General features: G+C 44.7%; 1 protein-coding gene across 2 annotated transcripts; it reads right to left on the reverse strand.

Moving 5' to 3' along the window:
- Nucleotides 1–668: 668 nt before the first annotated feature.
- Nucleotides 669–20215, reverse strand: EIF3K (eukaryotic translation initiation factor 3 subunit K). Of its 2 annotated transcripts, none has more exons than XM_077131968.1 (8): nt 20058–20215; nt 18293–18391; nt 13834–13954; nt 7664–7738; nt 3936–4002; nt 3769–3846; nt 2118–2243; nt 669–753 (listed from the first exon to the last, which is right to left on the reverse strand). In XM_077131968.1, exons 1-8 carry the CDS (start codon nt 20114–20116, stop codon nt 722–724), a joined length of 657 nt encoding a protein of 218 aa, XP_076988083.1. In that variant the 5' UTR covers nt 20117–20215; the 3' UTR covers nt 669–721. The 2 variants fall into 2 exon arrangements, with proteins under 2 accessions (XP_076988083.1, XP_076988084.1); XM_077131969.1 differs by having other exon boundaries at nt 20083–20213.
- Nucleotides 20216–20273: the final 58 nt, after the last annotated feature.

The following is a 20273-nucleotide window of genomic DNA, read 5'->3' on the forward strand; positions in this document are numbered from 1 at the left end:
AGACTAGTCTGCAACACAGGGAAAAATCCCTCTGAAACTTGAAATAATGGCTCCCATTTTCAAAGCACCAAGAATAGGCAAGGCCCTGAATTGAGACATTTAACTGGCAAAAGCTCATCAAACTCTCACGACTCCAAGAGAGATGCCAGCAGGCTCCCCCTTCTACAGAAGAGGAAACTAGGCACAGGAGGACGAGTCACTGGACAAGGACACTCCATGGTTAGGTGAAAGAGGCAGGATTGGAGGCAGATGGACAGCTCCCCTCGTGCCTGCATCTATGAGGCCCAACCACTAAGGCCAAGGACGCCCCTCCTTTCAGGGAATTAGGCAGCTGATCCAGTCAAGAGGGCGGAAGAGCCTCAGCTCCATGGGGCTCTAGGACTGGGCTACCATTTCCTATTCACTTCCAGCTCCTTCTTGCTGACTCACTGCTGTCCCCACAGGGCACGCTTTCTTCCTGCACGCCCACTGGGGACCTGACAAAATCAAAAGGGTGGGGGTGGACGGTCTGCGGCTGATGCAGGGGAGGAAGTTGAGGGAAGGAAGAGAAGAGGTGGAAACCCTGCCAGGGGCCCCAGCCAGAACAGAGGTGACTTCAGCAGGGCAGAGACCTGCTGTGGGCTCCCTCTGGTGGACAGGGGGAGAGACAGGAAGCCAACAAGGAGAAGGAAATAGCAGGGTTAAGAACCCTTCAACAAATCTTTATTTAACGCCTGCACTGTTACTGGGAAGAAGCCATGATGCTGGATACACCTGTAGGGTAGAGAAGAGAAGAGGTTGGGACAAGCATCAATGTGGAAAGAATAGGGGGTGAACTTCCTGCCACCAACCACCACATACACAATTCTTGGGACCAGAATGCTGTCACAAAAGCAATGTGAGGCCTAGGTTCAAACCCCAGCTCTGCCACTTACCAGTTGGGAGATCTTGGGCAAGTTATTTAACATGTCTGTGCATTAATTTACCTTGAAGGGGAATGATAATAGCATCTACCCTGTAGGATTGTTTTGAGGAGTAAATGCAGTGCTTAGAGCAACGCCTGGCACTAAGAAAGTGCTAACCATTACTGCTAATGCAGTAACATTTCTTATGTTTTATGTATGAGACACTCTAAACGCTGATTTGTATCTCCTCAGTACAGAATTCTCTGCTCAAGTGAGTTCTCCCAAAGAACCCAACCCAGTGGGGCACTTCCCATTTAGAGGAGGGGTTCCAGAACCCACAGATGCAGAGATTACTACCCTCCAATCCTGTTTCCCCAATTAAGTATAAATGAGCTGGTTTGTACTGAGAAGCCACAATGCACCAATACATAACTTTAAAACACCGAAATCACATTCAGGAGGAGGGAGACCCAGTGTCTAAGGAAGCAACAGCACCCCCATGTGTCCCCAAATCTCACTTATTTGAAGGTGCCATACAGTGAGCAGAATGGTGAATTGGTGCATGGTAAGTGAACAGCTAATCTGTTCTCTTTGTAGTCAAGTAATGTGTTGAATGTGTTACATGTGTGCATGATGGTGATGACAGTAGTTACCATCTATCCAGCCGGTGTGCCTGGCTCTTTGCTAAATGTTATACATGGATTATCTTGCTTCACATTCACAGCTCCACAAGGTGGATGTATGTTACTTAGTAATGCACAACTCTTACAGGGTTGACGTGAGGATCAAATGACTTAAATGTGAAGAACTATACAATGCTTGTGTATTTATTGTGGCTGTTGTCCCCATTTTTTAGATTAGAAAAGTGAGGCACAGAAAGGTAAAATCACTTGCCCAAAGTCACAGCTACAAAGCAGAGAAGCCAAGATTCAAATACACTAACCCAGAGTTCACAGTTTTCAGTTCTCTGCTCTGTTTCAGCAGGTACTGGAGCTAGGGACTCAGGAGCCCAAGGATAAAGGAGAACCAACATGACAGAGTCTCTGGGATGCCCTACAAGGACCCTCTAAGCCCTGGAAGTTCCCCATAGCAGAAGAGGAAGTCTAGGAGATGGGAATTTCCCAGCCCTCCACAGGAACGAATCTACCTGGGTCCTTTGGGCCCAGCCCTGATCTCCCTCAAAGGGCACCCCACTCCCTACTCCACAGTCTCAGACCTTGGGTTGCCACTCACTGTCAAAGTCAATTTTCTCCACGATGTTCTTGGGCTTAATGCTCTCTTCCTGGCTGCAGATGAAGATCTGACCTGATTCATCAGCACTCCAGCCATACTTGCTCATCCACACCTTTAGCTGGCTGTCTGCAGGTAACAAGGGACAATGCAGGAGCTTCAGTCACCTAAATCCCTTTACCCAGAGGGGCCTGAGGACCAAGGAATGGAAGCCCACCAGGCCAGGGCCCCTTTTTGCCTGACTGGTACAGGGTGGCCCAGGAGAAGCATCTCTTGCCTGGACAGCCTGACTGGTCTCTCTGGGGCTGATCCTGTGCTTCTATTATTCCTTCTCCAAATAGAAGCCAAGGGATGCCTTTTAGTTTTCTCAACTTCAATATTACAAGGCTTTTGTTCTCTTTCATTTGCATTTACCTTTTCTCTCCCAGACAAAAATCTGGGTTCTTAATAAAGGGTAAAGGATTTACTTATCTCCTTTTCCTCACAAACTCCAGGAAATGGTTTCAGAAGCATGCTGCCATCATTACCACTAACAATAAGCCTCCTGCATCAGGCTCGAGAATTTTTCTGCTGCTCTTTTTTGCCTTTAGAAAACATGGCAGTAAGAACATATAGGGTAGTGTTGTTACTTGAAATAATTATTTTCTGTATGCCCATTATCAATCTGACATATTAAGATCCATTTGCTTCTCTTTCTACTGCTTTTACAGTTCTAAGACTTGTTTGATCCCTTTTGATTTAATTTCATTTTTTAAATATGTAAAACATATCAACATGAAGTACTTTATATAATGCCTGAGACACAAATTCCAATAAAAGTCAGCTTCCATTAACAACAAAACTAAACTTTTACCTGAATCAAAAGACAAAACTATTTAAGAAGGTATTCAGAGACATCTCAGTCCCAAGTCCTACTCCCTGCCCCCTCCCAGAGGGGAACTAGTTTCTTGAGTTTTCTCCCTATGTTTCTTTTTGCAAAAACAAGCAAACACACATAAACACAAATATACATAATTATTTTCCTTTGTGAAGCGATCTTTTAAAAACATAAATTTTATCGGGTTTCTCCCTGCTTAGAACCCTTCCATGGCTCTGTCTCACTCAGGTTAAAAGGTAAAGAACACAATCCTCACAAGACCCCATGTGATCTGGAGTTCCTCCTCCACTGGCCACCTCTCTGACCTCAGCTCCTACTCACATCCACTCTGCTCCAGCCACACTGCCCCCCCTGGTTACCTGTGAACAGCTGCCTTAGGACCGTCACCTTTGCTGCCTCACTCCACTAAAGTTAACTGTTCAAATGCTGCTATCTTCTCATCCCCTGCTTTTCTCTATGAGCAGTCTTGCTTCCCTTCACAGCACAAACCTAACCATTTGATGTGTGCGTCTTTTTTGCTATCTGCTTTTGTTAGCTTCATGAGGATAAAGCCAAGTCATTACCTGTTTTGTTCACTGCTGGGCCTCTGCTGACCGAGTAGACCCTCAATTTATATAGAATGAGTAGATGGACGGCATAGGACCTCCTCCTCCAAGGAAGGGAACACCTTATTTCCTACCTGGGCTGGGTTGTTGATAACTGATGAGCTGGCTCAGCTCACTGACCGTGACTGCCCTCCAGCTCCCAGATTAGTACCTGGGACCCAGGGGGTCTTACCTGTCAGGTCCCCAAGCATCTCGGCCAGTAGCCAACGGTCGATGTGCTGATAGGTGATGCCCACAACATGGCAAATAACTGCAGAAGCCAGGAACAAAGATGGTGAGGTTGCAACCCCCAGGACACTGCTAGTCCTCTCCCACTAGAAGCCCTGGCTCAAAGCTTACATTTTCGGACAGAGTCTTCAAAGCCAGTGATACCTTCCAACAGGTCCATGTTTTCATCCAAGGCTTGCTGTGAGGGGGATGGCAATATTGGCAGGAAGGTTAATATTACAGCAGCTAACACCTGGGCATTCGCCTCCATATCAGGCATCCTCCTAGGTACAGCCTGGTGCTGTTACAGTTCCTATGGTTATGCTCACTTTAGCAATGAGGAGGCCAAGGCTCAGATCAGCTAAGTGATTTGTGCCAGGTTAGGGAGCTGGGGTTTGAACCATGGCAGGCGGGACCATGGTCCCAAGAAAAGGTACAGGTACAGATTAGTTAACTGTAGCCAAAACCCTTTTTGCTCCTGTCTCACTCAGGGCAAGATCCCACCATAGCCCACGAAGCCCTTTATAATCTGCCTCCCTCGCTTCCTCCCATTTGCCTCCTCATTCACCCTGTTTCAGCCACACAGGCCTCCTTGTTGCACCTCAAACATGCCAAGAATATTCTTGCCTCAGGACTTTTGTCCTAGCTGTTTTTACTTCTGGAACGCTTTCCCTCATGGCTAGCACCTTCACCTCTTCCAGGTTCCTGCTCAAATACCACCTTCTCAGCAAGGGCTCCCTCTGACATTAGTGAGGAAAAGGAGTGGTAGCCCACAAAAACACCAAGAAGGACCAGTCAGTGATGCAGGAGGAAAATCAGGAGTAGTTGACCTCGAAGCCAAGTGAAGAAAGCATTTGAGGGAACAGGGGGTGATCACTTGTATCAACGGTGGCTGGTGGGGAAGGTAAGACGAAGCCTGAGAATTACCTACTAGATCTAGCAACATGGAGCTCATTGTCTTGACAGGAGCAGTTTCAGTGGAGTTTGTATGGGGGTGGGGTAGGGGTGGGGCCACAGACATACAAAAAGCCTGAATGGAGTGGGTGCAAGGAAATGGGGGGAAGGGGAGACTGAGTACACACAATCTGTCCCAGGAGTAGGTGAACAACCATTCAGGTGTGCCTGAGACTGAAAGGTTTCCTGGGATGTGAAACTCTCAGTTTTAAAACCAGAAAAAGCCTGGGTAAACTGGGTCAATTGATTCTCCTAACCAGGAATGTGGCAGTAAAGAGGAGTAAAGAAAGAGGGCAGTAGCTGATAAGGAATGTGAAAGTCAATTGAGGATTTTCTTTTTTAAGCTAAGAGAAACAACTGAGTTATATATACTTCCATGGTGAAAGGAATAATTCAACAAAGGCAAGTTTGATGCTCTGGGAGAATGGTGAGAAACCTAAAAGGGAAAGAGAGAAAGGGACTCATGCCCAGGTCAAGGGATGGCCTCAGACGGAAGAAGGGACAATCCATCCACTGAAACAAAAAAGGACATGGGTCGGTTACAGGGAATATGTCAAATATGGGGACAGGAGCATGTGCAAGGGGGAACAATGGTTAAAATACATTGAGTAGATTGAAATACTAGTGGTCAATGAGAGGGAGGGGTTAGAGGTATGGTATATGTGAGTTTTTCTTTTTTGTTTTGCTGGAGTGATGCAAATGTTCAAAAAAAATGATGTGATCATATTGTGAGTCACTGATTATACACCATGTATAGAATGCTTGTATGTCAAGGACGTTTGTATGTTTGTTTGTTAAGGTTTAACTCTCCCTGGGTTATGGCTCTAGCTTCCTGGGTTACTGATATAGGTCTCCTTATTTCTGTTCTTGGCCCGCTCTAGTCTATTCTCAACATAGCAGCCAGAGGGATCTTTTGAAAATATAACCCAGATCAGGTCATTCATCGGTTCAAAACCACTAATATGAATGGCATACTTAAAAATGGTAAAAAACGGGAAAATGTATGTCATTTACACGTGCACACATACATTATCACAATACATTCTTTAAAAAAAACCTGCCAGTAGTTCCCACCTCAGAGCAAAAGCCAAAGTCCTTACCTTGACCTTCAACGCCCACAGACTCTGCCCCCCACACTGCCCTCTCCTTCTTCACTTCGTTTCATCATCCACTCCATTCTACCCATCCTTCCTTCTTACTGTTTTTTGACCATGTGAAGGCTCCTCCACCTTAGGATCTATTTTTGTACTTGCTATTCCCTCTACCTGGGATACTCTTTCCTCAGATACCTACATTGTTTACTCCATCACTATTCTCAGATCTGTGCTTAAATGTCACTTCACCAGAGAGGCCTACCCTGGTCACTGAGATAAAAGACCAATATGCTTCTGGACACTTTCTTCCCATTTCCCACTTTATTTTTTCTGTAGCTCTTATCACTATCTGGCATACTACATATTTACTTGCTTATCTGTCCACTGTCTGTCTTCTGCACTAGAATATAAACTTCATGAAGGCAAAGACTTTGTCTTGTTCACTACTGTGTCCTAGGTGCCAGAACAGTACCTGGTAAACAGTGGGTACTCAAATTTATTTCTTGAACAGAAAAAACAAGTGCAAGTTTTCCTTTGGCTACTGTTTTCCCATGAAAAAAGCTGCATCATCAGTTGTGAGAAGAAAGGGGAGGAAATGAGAAAGTGTGAAGAGATGTCCTGGAGAGATGAGAGGAAAGAAATTGGGGATGGAAGCAAGACTGCAAGGAAGAGCTGAGTCTTCTCGGCTCAAGGGATTCTATGTACTTATGGTGTTTTTTCTTCCTAGCTACATTCATCATTTCATACTTAAGTGTAGAAGGGACAGGGGGGACAGGATTCCACAGCTGTTCAGCCAGGCAAGTGTGACAGAGAGGAAGGGGGAAGAGCCGATGATTGATTCTGATGAAGGAGGAAGAGAACACAAGGGGCATGAACAGAGCACAGGAGCTGCTCATCAGGATGGAGATCTCACAGGAATTAGCTGGGAAGGCAGGAGGAAGTAGTGTATAGGTGGAGAGGTTTTAAATTCATGAGGTGAGGAGAGTACAATTTATTGACGAGGACAAGTCTAGGGCAGCGGTTCCCAACCTTGACTAGATGTCAGAATCACCTGGAATAATTTTTTAAAACCCCAAGCCTACAACACAGTCAGATCAATTACATCAGATGCTGTAAGTGCAGGACTCACACACTAGTATTTTGGAGTACAACATGCTGAGAAGCGCTCTGCCAATGGGAGTGGGGGGTGAGGTAAGGTGGAGGACAAGATCAAGGGAACAAGAGACCACAGGTCAAAGAGGTGGAGTTGCTGAAGGATCATCTAACTGGCCTTTCAAACATCAAAGATACTAGGACAGGAGTAGTAAAGAGTGGCAGTGGGCAGGGACTGTCACCTAGGGGTCTGAAACTGACACCAACAAAGTGGGAAGTAAATGACTGACACTGACAACATGAGCCTCAAGACTGGGGGGTTTGAGGAGTGGAATGGAAGGGGAAGAGGTGATCTGGCCGCCAGCCTCACTTGGAAAGGCCACAGGAGAAGGTACAGCATCAGCAGAGGGCTGGGCTGTCATCTGAGCAAGAAAGGAAAAGAAGAGGCTGAGGAACCAGAGGACTTCTACTTATAGCAGACGGTATGCTCTAGAGTACCCAATGCAAGGGGCAGAGGGAAGGGGAGTCAGCCTGAGTCCTGTGGGAGTTTCAGCACCAGGTGGGGAGACGATGTGCACAAAGTGCTGAACACAGGGCCCACTGAATGTAGATGGCCAGTAAATGTGAAGGCTCTATTATTTCTAATCATTTGCTTGACATGGCCCAGGCCCAGCTGACCTTGAACCCATTGACTCTGCCCTTGAACCCAAGGGAAGTTACCCAGAAGGCTTGGAAATGGCAGGTCTCCAGCAAGTCTCCAAGGTACAGAATCTGTCGGATAGGTCGCTCTTCTTGCTAGGAGGAAGAAGAGTTAAGAGAAAAATAGCCTGGAAGCCTGAGGAAGATGGTGCTGGGTCCCAATTCATCGCTCCCCCACCCTCAAGCTTCTCTAGCCCCTTTCTTGCAAAGGTTCATCTCAAAAATGAACCAGAAAATGAAGCCATCTCCTGCAGATGTATACAGGAGAGACGGTGTTTACAGTAGCAGTATTTGTCATGGGAAAGATAGGAAACAACCTCAAGAAGCTCTGCAAAACCACTATTTCAGCTAGGGTTCTCTAGAGAAACAGAATCAGCAGGAAATATCCTTAGATATAAAATTTACAAAAGTGTCTCATGTAACTGTGGGAACATAGAGTTCAAAATCCATAGGACAGGCTGTGAAGCTGACGACTCTGATGAAGGGTCTGGACAAACTCCATAGGAAAGGCTCGCCCGCCGAAGCAGGAAGAAACATCTCTTCTGAATCCTCCTTAAAACCCTTCCAGTGACGAGATTAAGTACCACTCATTGCAGAAGGTACCCCCTTGGTTGACTACAAATGCAATCAGCTGTGGATGCAGTCCACATGATTATGATTTAATTCTATGAAATGTCCTCAAAGCAACAGAGAGGCCAGCACTTGCCCAACCAAATGGGTACCACCACCTAGCCAAGTTGACACATGAACCTGAGACCATGACAGTCCGCCCCTTGTCAACTTGGCAGCTATACACATCACCTTAAACCATACTTAATTTCTAAATAGAAAAAATAAAAGACATTTTTTCCTCCCCTAATAATACTCAACTGTCCTGCATACAACTGGAAACACATTAAATCTCCCCAGAATTAGGTGAAGGTCCTTGGGTAATACTTGTTCTTAGGCTTCATATCTTACAACTCAAAATACTATAACATGAACAAAACAGCATTACAGTTCTCGTTCTTGTAACTGATCACATGATCGTAGTTCATATTTACCATTAACTTCTTCCATTATACATTCCATGTTCCCATTACCCTCATCAAGCAATTCAGCTGGCCATGGTTCTGACTGGTGGGGTGACCCAAACCTTCATTCCTGAAGTTTCAGAGCCATTGGTAGTCCTACTTCAATTGGGTTTTTGCAATTTTCCATTGACTTTAATCACAGGGCATGGTAGTACTATAAGACACCCTAGGGGATCTCCTACATTCCAGGGAAACTCTTCTTTACCTCTATTGTGTAGTTGCAGTCCTATTTCCTCCTGATACTCAATTACCCCAGCCAGTAACAATCCTCTTCTTGGCTTGCTGATCCAAGGCTTGAGTAGCCCAAAGTGACCAGGTGGCAGTCTTAGATTCCAGTTCAGTGGAATCACTGTTGTTTCTCCGGGTAGAAGTACACCCCCTTTTGGAACAAAAACCTGTAGGCCAGCAGAAGTCAAGGTTGCAGGGACAGGAAGCAAAAATTTTCCTAGTGGATCACTAGGGGTAACAGCAAGTGGTGCCAAATACTTCCACCCCTTAGTTCCTGGACCCATGGATCCTGGCTATGGGAGAAACAGCATTACACAGTAGACGTTGATTCAGAGCATACACAGCTTCCTGGAGAACATTACGCCAGCCCTGCAAAGTATTGCCACCTAGATGGCATGGTAATTGAGTTTTCAAAAGGCCATTCCACTGTTATATCGATTCAGCTCCCTGGGTGATGAGGAACATGTAAGACCAGAAAATTCCATAATCATGTGCCCATTCACTTCATGTGCTGTGAAGTGTGTTCCTTGATCAGAAGCAATGCTGTATGAAATACCATGATGATGGACAAGGTATTCTATAAGTCCAAAGATGGTAGTTTTGGCAGAAGCATTGCGTGCAGGGAAAGCAAACCCATATCCAGAGTATGTGTCTATTCCAGTTAGAACAAATTGCTGCCCCTTCCATGAAGGGAATGGTCCAATGTAATCAACCTGCCACCATGTGGCAGGAGCCAGGTCAGCATTGTTGAGTGGAAGGCCATGTTGCTGAGCCCACACATAACCTCCATCCCTATCACCACTTTGTTCATGAGCCCACTGGGCAATAACAGGAGTTGCTGGGGAAAGAGGCTGACTGGTATCCACAGAACGGGTCATCTTATCCACTTGATTATTAAAACTTTTCTCTGCTGAAGCCACCCTCTGGTGCGCATTCACATGAGACACAAATATCTTCACGTTTTTATCCACACAGAAAGGTCTATCCTCATACCTCTTCCCCAGACCTCTCTGTCACCAATTTTCCAATTATGGTCTTTCCAAGTCTCTGACCATCCGGCCAAACCATTAGTAAGAGCCCATGAGTCAGTATATAAATACACCTCTGGCCAGTTCTTCTTCCAAGCAAAATGAACAACCAGGTACATGCTTGAATTTCTGCCCACTGGGAGGATTTCCCCTCACCACTGTCCTTCAGAAAGGGGTTAGAGTGCTGCAGCTGTCCACTTTTGGGTGGCACCTGCATATCATGCTGAACCATCTGTAAACCAGGCCCAAGTTTTATCTTCCTCAGTCAATTCACTGTAAGGAACTCCCCAAGAGGCCATATCTCTGGTCTGGGAAAGAGAAGGTGATGTGGCAGGAGTGGAGACCGTGGGCATTTGGGCCAACTTTCTCATGTAACTTATCTGTGCCTTTAGGACCTGGTCTGGCTCTATCTTGTATATAAAATTTCCATTTTATGATGGAGTGCTGCTGTACATGCCCAACTTTATGGCTTGGTGGGTCAGACAATACCAAACTCATGATAGGCAACTCAGGTCTCATGGTACTCGGTGACTCATGGTTAAACGTTCAGTCTCTACTAAGGCCCAGTAGCAGGCCAAAAACTGTTTCTCAAAAGGAGAGTAGTTATGTGCAGCAGACGATAAGGCTTTGCTTCAAAATCCTAAGGGTCTATGCTGTGGTAATCCTATAGGGGCCTGCCAAAGGCTTCAGACAGCATTTCTATTTGCCACTGACACTTCCAGAACCACTGGATCTGCTGGATCATATAGTCCAAGTGGCAGAGCAGCTTGTACAGCAGCATGGACCTGTTGCAGAGCCTCTTCTTCTTCAGGTCCCCATTCAAAATTAGCAGCTTTTCTGGTCACTCGATAAATGGGCTGGAATAGCACACCCAAATGAGGAATATGTTGTCACCAAAATCCAAAGAGACCAACTAGGCATTGTGCATCTTTTTTGGTCATTGGAGGGGCCAGATGCAGCAACTTATCCTTCACCTTAGAAGGGCTATCTTGACATTACTGGACACCTAGAAATTTCACTGAGGTGGAAGGCCCCTGTATTTTTGTTGGATTTATCTCCCATCCTCTGACACGCAAATGCCTTACCAAGACTTACCAAGTAGTAAGTCTAGAGTAGTTGCTACTTCTGGCTCATTAGGTCCAATCAACACGATATGATCAATATAATGGACCAGTGTGATGTCCTTGGGAGGGAGAAATGATTAAGGTTCCTGTGGACAAGATTTTGACATAGGACTGGAGAGTTTATAGACCCAGGAGGTAGGACAGTGAAAGTATACTGCTGACCTTGCCATCTGAAAGCAAACTGTCTCTGGTCATCCTTACTAACAGCTATTGAGAAAAAAGCATTTGCCAGATCAATAGCTGCATACCAGGTACCAGGGGATGTACCGATTTGCTCAAGCAATAATACCACACCTGGAACAGTAGCTGCAATTGCAGTTACCACCTGGTTGAACTTATGATAATCCACAGTCATCCTCCAAGACCCAACTGTTTTCTGCACAGGCCAAATAGGAGACTTGAATGGGGATGTGGTGGGAATCACCACCCCTTCATCCTTCAAGTCCTTAAGAGTGGCAGTAATCTCTGCAATCCCTCCAGGAATTCAGTATTGCTTCTGATTTACTATTTTGCTAGGTAGTGGCAGTTCTAATGGCTTCCACTTGGCCTTTCCCACCAAAACAGCCTTCAGCCCACTAGTTAGAGAGCCAGTGTGGGTATTCTGTCAGTTGCCCAGTATGTCCATTCCACATATGCATTCTCATAGAAACGTCTACATCTGTCAGATGGCGCTTAAACTTCTCGTTTGAAGCCTTAAGCCCATCCCTTTCACTCATTAATGTATCCAGTGTATCTAACAACAACCAGCCAAAATCTCTATACCTCCTATTTCCATAAAACTCTATAAACGTGTCAAAAACATTATCCCCCAGAGCCTGGCTTTGTAGAAGCAAAGCATTAGAAGAATCCAATGGTAGTATTTGACTATTTCTTTTACCAACACACTCCATGGATTGGCATATCATTCTGATTACGGGAATTAGAGTCCTTAGTGCCTTTGAGTTCAGTCAGAATAGAAAATCAACCATAAAACCCATTTTTAAGATTCTGTTTCTTAAGAACCACCCCACTCCCAGTACCAAGCTGTATTAGATAGGATTCTCTAGAGAAACAGAATCAGCAGGAAATATCCTTAGATATAAAATTTATAAAAGTGTCTCACATAACCATGGGAACGTAGAGTCCAAAATCCATAGGGTAAGCTGTGAAGCTGATGACTCCAATGAAGGATCTGGATGAACTCCACAGGAAAGGCTTGCCGGCCAAAGCAGGAAGAACTGTCTCTTCTGAATCTTCCTTAAAAACCTTTCAGTGATTAGATTAAGCATCATTCATTGCAGAAGACACTCCTCTTGGCTGATTACAAATGCAATCAGCTCTGGAGGCAGCTGATGTGATAGTGATCTAATTCTATGAAATGTCTTCATAGAAATAGACAGGCCAGCACTTGCCCAACCAGACAAATGGTACCACCACCTGGCCAAGTTGACACATGAACTTGACCATGACAACCATACACTGGGACCAAATGAACTCTCACAACTTTACTTTTCCAACTGACAGGAGGACCTGACAAGATACAGTGTGATCTGGAGAAGCAAGAGGAAAAACAATGTGCATACTGCCCTACCATCTGAATATAACACACACGTCCATATTTATGTCAATAGAATATCTATGGAAAGATATTTGAGAATTGCAGTGTTGCCTCCTGGGATTGGAATGAGGTACCTGTGGGACAGGAAAGGGAAGACTTACTTTTCCCACTGTATAATCCTATTATTTTAAACTGTACCATCAGCCTATTTTTTCAAAAGCCACCAGAACAGACCCATTGGGAAAGTGGACAAGCTCTCACAGGCAAGAACTCAAGAGACACCCAATTCCATGCAGAGTGGAGTAACCTACCATTTTTAGCTCAACCCACCAACAAGCAAGTAACTATGAGACTCTGGTAGACTGGGAGCTCCATGAACACAAGGACCCACTTGCCCCACACAGCACAGGGTCAATCATTGGGCAGAGACTGCAGGACTCTGCCAAGTTTACCAAATGATTAAATCAAAGCTGGAGGCTCACCTAGCCAGGTGTTGAATCAGCAACAAAAACGTAGATCCACTGAAGGCTGATTTTATGCCAGAAGACATAGCTTTGCATACTAGGGACATAAATTCCTATCCTCAATCATGTCCCCTTCTAGCCCTCTTAGCCCCTATCCTCTCCTGCCTCATTTGGTGGTCTCCTCCTCAGTTGATTCTTCCCTAAGAGGAATCTTCCTAAAGCATAAATTGACCCAGATCACTGTAGCTTTAAAGCCTACAGCGGCTTCCAGTATGCTTTTTGAGTGTGACCACATTCAAAAAAAGTCACTGCTATGCTTACCTTCTTCTACTGATCCAAAAGATGGCATTAAGTTGTTCTTTTCCACCAGTTCCTTATTTGCAGTTCCCTCTGCCTGGATATCCCTTTCCTAAATCTTCACCTAACTCCTCTTCTTTCACATATTCCTTATACCAGGAAGCTTTCCCCATCTTGCAGGCAGGGTCAGGTATCTCCTCTGGCTCCCTAACCCCATTCCTGACCACTGTGGACCTCCTGTCACCCTCAGTGGACTGTGAGCTCTGCAAGGGCTGGACATAGACCTGCCACAATCTCCCCAGTTCTCGAGGGTTGCTCTCACAGGGCTGGGCCCACAGCGGGTATTCAGTGTGTAGGTGCAGGACTCACAGACCACTTCCCAGTGAACTTATCTACCCTGCTCCCACACCCTCCCCCCAACGCAGGAGCCGGAAGGATACATGGGCCTGGTCGATCATGCATTTGCACAGGGTGAAGTCAGTGTGAGGCAGGTTGGTGAGAGCCTTCAGCAGGATCTGGGCAGTGACTGTGGTCTGAAAGAAGGCTGGGTTGAACTGGTAACTGGGCAAGGAAACAAGAAACAGGGTAACCATAGCACGTTCAGATCCCCAAGCCTTACCAGGTGCCAGGGAAGCTGTCCACTACTTTGGCCACATACAGGCCCAGGGCTTGAAAGGTGGACATGCCTGGGTTCCATTCCCATACTTTCTGGCTGTGTGACCTTAATTTTCCTGAGTCTCATTTTCCTGCTGTATGGTTGGTGTTGGTTAACCCTTACAACCATTCAAAGAGGCAGATACTGTTGAGTGATTCACATTTTAAAGGAAAATATAAAAAGGTGTTTACAGTAGATAAAGTTCTGGATTCTGAGTTTAAACTTCCCTGATGGGTGACCCTGAACAACTTACTTTAAAACCTCTGTGCCTCAGTTTCCTCCTTGCAAATGAGGACAATAATAATCATACTAACTCAAAGAGACAATATAGCAATGCGAATATATTAACACACATAAAGCCCATACACAATAGCTAGCAGTGGTTATCAAAGATAGTTTAAACAACTCTACAAATTCAAGCATGATCATACCCATTTTACAGATGAGATAACAGAGTCTTTGTAATCTGCAAAAATTATACAGCTGGACAGATAATGACGGTGCCGGAGAAGGTGTAGAGAAAGAGGCACACTAACCCACTGCTGGTGGGAATGTAAAATGGTACAACCACTTTGGAAGGCAATTTGGTGGTTCCTCAGGCAGCTAAATATACAACTGCCATATAATCCAGCAATTCCATTACTAGGTATATATCCAGAAGAACCAAAGGCAAAGACACAAATAGACATCTGCACACTGATGTTTATAGCAGTATGATTTACGATTCCCAAGAGATGTAAATGGCCCAAATGTCCATCAATGGACAAGTGGCTATAACAAGCCGTGGTATATACATACAACGGAATATTATGCATCTTTAAGTCAGAATAAAGTCAAGAAGTATGTAACAAATGGATGAACCTTGAGGGCATTATGCTGTGTGAAATTAGCCAGGAACAAAAGGACAAATACTTTATGGTCTCACTAATAACACTCACTAACATTAATGAGTGAACTCTGAGAGATGAAGTTAAGAACAAAGGTTATCAGGAGATGAAGGGTAGAGACTGGGCATTCGGTGCTGAAGGAATACAGATTGTGCAACAGGACTGAATGTAAACTTCAGAAATGAATAGCACAATACTACCCAATTGTAGCACAATAATGTAAATACACTGAATGAAGCTGAATGTCAATATGCTTGAGGGTGATGGGCTAGGGGCACATATGAAACCATAAGTAAAGAGAGGATAAAGACTGGGATGGCATAACTTAGGAATGCCTAGGGTTGACAATGACGGTATTTAAATGTACAAATAAAAAATGTTTTTGCATGAGGGAGAAAAAATGAATATCAACAGTGTAAGGTGTTGAAAATGGATGGTATACAGGAAAAAGTACAATCAATGCAAGCTACGGTCTATACTCACAGTAAGATTGTAATATGCTTCCACTGAATGTAACAAAGGCATTATGCCAAAACTAAATGCTAACAGGCGGGGACTGCGGGGTTGGTGGGTACTGATTCTTTGTGGAAAAAAAGAAAACGTCTTCATATAGATTACGGTGGTGAAGGCATGTCTATTTACTTAGGTCAGACTGTATGATGTGCAAATGAAACTGTTCAAAAATGAACAGAGAGCAGGGTGCAAGTGTAGTTCAGTGGTAGAATTCTCACCTGCTATGCAGGAGACCAAGATGTTTTTAAAAAAATGAACAGAGAGAAAACAAGTGCTAGAGAAAATACGGAGTAAGAGATGCACCTACTCCATGTCAGTAGGGAAAGTGAGAGGTGCAGCCCATTGGAGGGCAGTGTGACGGTTCCACAGGTTCCTGCCATATACTCCTGCAACTCCATTGTTCATTATGTACCTGGAGGAACCGAGTGTGGGGACACAAATGGACATTTGCACACTGGTGTTTATGGCGGCAGTGTTCACAATTCACAATGGACGGAGGTGGCCTAATGGTACAACAACTGAGGAATGGAAGAGGGAACTGTGATGTGTACATAAAATAGACTACTGAGTGGCCACAAGGAATGAATGAAGTTGTGAGGCATGCAAATAGGTGAATGAACCTTAAGGACTATATGTTGAATGAAATGTCAGAAACAAAAAGGCAAATATTATCATGCCTCACTCGTATGAACTAATTATAATATAAAAAACTCGGTGAACTGAAGTCAAGAGCATGGGTTATCAGGGCCTATTGTAAAAGGTCCTAGACTGCAAGCTCTTACAGCAGTCACATATATTTAGGAGTTGTAACTGCTACTCTAAATTCTGAGATAATGAGCTATTTATATATAACCTGGTTGTTTCCAGAAACTTTGGGTATTTATGTGACACCTGAGACTTAAGAGTTAGAGCTCTGAAGCTATGAAAATCAGCACTACCCCATACAGGACCTGTTCAAAAAGCTGAAAAAGGGATCAGATTTCGAATACAAATATGCATGAAACTGATATGCATAGGAATGGAGTAGATTAGAATACATACAGGGTAAAGGATGATATCGTCCATATTTTAAAACTTCAACTTCTGTGTAGGACCAAAGGGAGAGATGTTTAGTTGGTGCAAAATTTATATTTTGGGTAGCACATTACATAATTTAACTTGTACGGTCAGTTTAGTGGAACACCGTAAGTATGTGAATATTGAATAGGGCATGAGATCGTGTTGGTTGATCCAGGCTAGTGGGATGCCCCGATATATTCCAGACTAATATGGGCAGTGAATAAAGAGGTATTTGCAAAGTCCCCTTGGGAATTGGGGAGAAAGGACAAAATATTCAACTTCCCCATTTGGAGAATTCCTGATATTCTCACAAGCAGCAGGGACAAGCAAATCAACAGGCTGTTGTGCTCGATCTTGGGGTTTGCCCTACGAAACTTATTCCTGCAAAGGATAGGGTAAGCCTACTTAAAATTATGCCAAGATTTATCCCCAGAGAACCTCTTTTGTTGCTCAGATGTGGCCTCTCTTTCTAAGGCAAGTCAGCAGGTGAGTTCACTGTTCACCCCCTCTACATGGGACTCCCAGGGGTGTAAATCTCCCTGGCAACTGAGACAGAACTCTTGGAATTTGCTGGGACCCAGCATCATGGGATTAAGAAAGTCTCCTTGATCAAAAGGGGGAAGAGAGCAATGAGACACAATAAAGTTTCAGTGGCTGAGAGAGTGCAAACAGAATCAAGAGATTACCTGGAGGTTATTCTTATGCATTAGACAGATATCCCTTTTTAGTTTATGGTATATTGGAGTGGCTGGAGGGAAGTAACTGAAACTGTTGAGCTGTGTTCTAGTAGCCTCAATTCTCCAAGGCAACTGTATAAAGATGTAAGATTAACAATGTGACTGTGACTGTGTAAATCTCGTGTCTGATGCTTCTTTAATCCAGGGTATGAACAGATGAGTAAAAAAAATATGCATTAATGGCAGATAAGGAGTAAAATAAAGTGAGTAGATGGAAATATTGGTGGTTAATGAGAGGGAGGTCTTTTTTCCAATTTCTTTTTCTGGAGTGATACAAATGTTCTGAAAATGATCATGGTGATGAATACACAACTACGTGATGATATTGTAAGCAACTGATTGTATACCATGAATAACCATGTGTGTGTGAAGATTTATCAATTAAAAAAACAATTACACAGCTGGTAGTATGTCAAGAAAGCTCCCAAGAGGGAAGAACTGAAATGTCCATCAATAAGAGAACAGATAAGCAGGACAGAGTCACACAGTGGAGTATTATCCAGCAATGATAATTAACAAACAGCAGTCACATACACCACACACACAAAAAAAGGATGGTTCTCACAATCCCAGTTTTGAGCAGAAGATGGCAGACACATCATGCTGCAGAATTCTATTTATGTTAAGTTCAAAGCAGGGAAAACTAAGCTAAATTGATCAGGATACATGCATATGCAGTCAACTATCACAGAAAACCAGGCCATGTGAGTAGTTACCAAAATCGGGGTAGGGGTTTGGCTGGTATAGAGCACATGGGCTCTGAGGGCACTGGCAGCACTTGATTTTGCAATATGATTGATTACATGGGTATTTGCTTTTATTTGTTAAACTGTATATTTATTTTACATACTATCTTGTAATGTGTTTTGCAATTAATGTTTTATAAGTACCCCCCCCACCCCACCAACCCCCCTCCAACTTCTGTAGCTTCCTAGTCTTGCAAACCAAGAAAAGCCATATCTTACAGGTTAACCCTCTCAGCCCTACCCTGTTTTGGGGGTGGTACCGTTCTGCTGGCACAGGAGTGGCAGTGGGGGCAGATACTCACAGCTTCAGGACAGCTAGGTTGGCTTCCAGATCATAAGCATTTTCCTTGGCCTGCGTCTCTACATAGCGCTCCAGAGTGGCCAGATTCTCAGGATTGTATCTAAAAGAGGAAGAAAATAGGTGAGTAATAAGGAGACAGAGCTGAAGCCACTTTATGGGGCCCTTTAGTCCTTCCTTCTAAATCTGGCACTGAGCACCTGGCACACTCCAATGTTGAATTAGCATTATAACCTCTAGTAAAATCTAGCTCAGACTTTCTGCTATGCTCCAGATCCCAACGGATCCCTGGATGCCCCATCGCCACCCCCCCTCAGCCCATCAGTCCCTGCAGTCTGTGTGTTTGGCCTCCCAAACATCTCTATTACCCACCCTTTCCTTCCCTTCTCAGAATCCCACTTACTCTGCTCCAGCTCCATCCTTTCCTACCTAGTCTTACACCTTTCCCCAGATTCAACCCTGACTCCATTCTCCATACAACAGCCAGAGGGATTTTTCTAAAGCACAGATACGACCAGGTTCATCTACATAAAGTCATTCTATGGTCCCCATGTTTTCCCTCCATGATCTGGGCCCTTGCAATGTAGTTGGTTCCATCTTTCACCACTTCTGACTCTCACTCCACATTTTAGCCTAACTGTAATAAATGAATGGCTTTTGAGAGTGCAAGGATAGTTCAATGGTGTAATTTTCGCCTGACATGTGGGAGACCCGGGTTTGATTCCTGGCCCATGCACTTTCCAAAAACAAGCATAATAAACAATCAAAAAAATAAGCAAACAAAAATTCAACAAAGGGTGCTGCAATAATGGGATATTCACATGGAAAAATAACGAAGTGTGACCCAGCCATACAACATATATTAAAAAAAAAAAGTCTTTCAACTCCTAAAATCACTAAGCTCATCTCATCTCAGAGTCTTTGACATGTTTCCTCCACCTGGAACATCATTCTTCCCACTCTTATCTGGCTCTAGTCTTTCCCTATCCCTCTTCATTTACTTTACTTCCACTCATTTTCCAGGTCTTAACTTTGACTTCACCACCTTAAAAAGCCTCGCCTGACCCAGGCGGAGTCAGATGTCTCCTCTACCTCAGATTCCCACAGCCCCCTGAGTTCTCCCCATCCCATCCTCTACCTCTGCCTGTGCTTTCCCACTCCAGCCCTCACTCCTGTCTGTATTACCCCGCATCAGAGCCATCAGACTCAACCTGGCCTTCGCTTCCCCATCAGAGTCCTGTCCATTTCCAGCGATCACTTTCTACTGTGGTTCTGGCTCGCCTCTGGACCAGGAACTTCATGAACCCAGGGTGAGCGGCTCTCTTGGTCACCGCTGGATCCCTAGTATCGCCCTCCACTGACAGAACATATTTCTGTGAACATATGTTGAATAAGTAACATGAGGTAGAAAGAGGAGCGAGACTAAGAGGCATTGAGAAAGACACTGAGAATGAGGAGCTAAGAGACAGGAGGCTGGGGGTGCTGAGAGAGGGAAGGCTGAGGAACAAGGCGAGGAGACCTGAAGGCAATCAAGTTGGGGGAGATGAGTCATAGACAAGGTTCTCTCTTGCCTCTAGGTTCTTCGCAGCGCTATTTCCTTAGAAATATCCTCCTTCAGAATGAATTCTTACACATACACAGACACTTAAACTGACGGGGAGACACCACCCCAGAACCGGCCAGGCACCCTGACTACCCCTCGATGTCTCTGGAAAATCCTCTCCTCCCCCCCGCCTGGCCAGAAGCGCTCCCTCCGACCATGCTCAGACCTGTCGATACCCTTGAGCAACTTGCCCACGTTCGCTCTCATCTGTTCAAACATCGCCATGATTACCGCCGTTTCCCACACCAGCAATTGAACCCAAGTCAGAACCCGTGCAGCGTCCTCAAGGGCCGGAAGCGGAAGAGGTTGCGGAAGCGGAAATACGTTTTGTTGTTTCACCGCGCCCCCTCTCAGGATTGTTGCAGCGGTCGCCACGCTTTTC

The sequence above is a fragment of the Tamandua tetradactyla genome, chromosome 16 (genome assembly GCF_023851605.1).
Source record: "Tamandua tetradactyla isolate mTamTet1 chromosome 16, mTamTet1.pri, whole genome shotgun sequence".
NCBI classification, from domain to species: domain Eukaryota; kingdom Metazoa; phylum Chordata; class Mammalia; order Pilosa; family Myrmecophagidae; genus Tamandua; species Tamandua tetradactyla.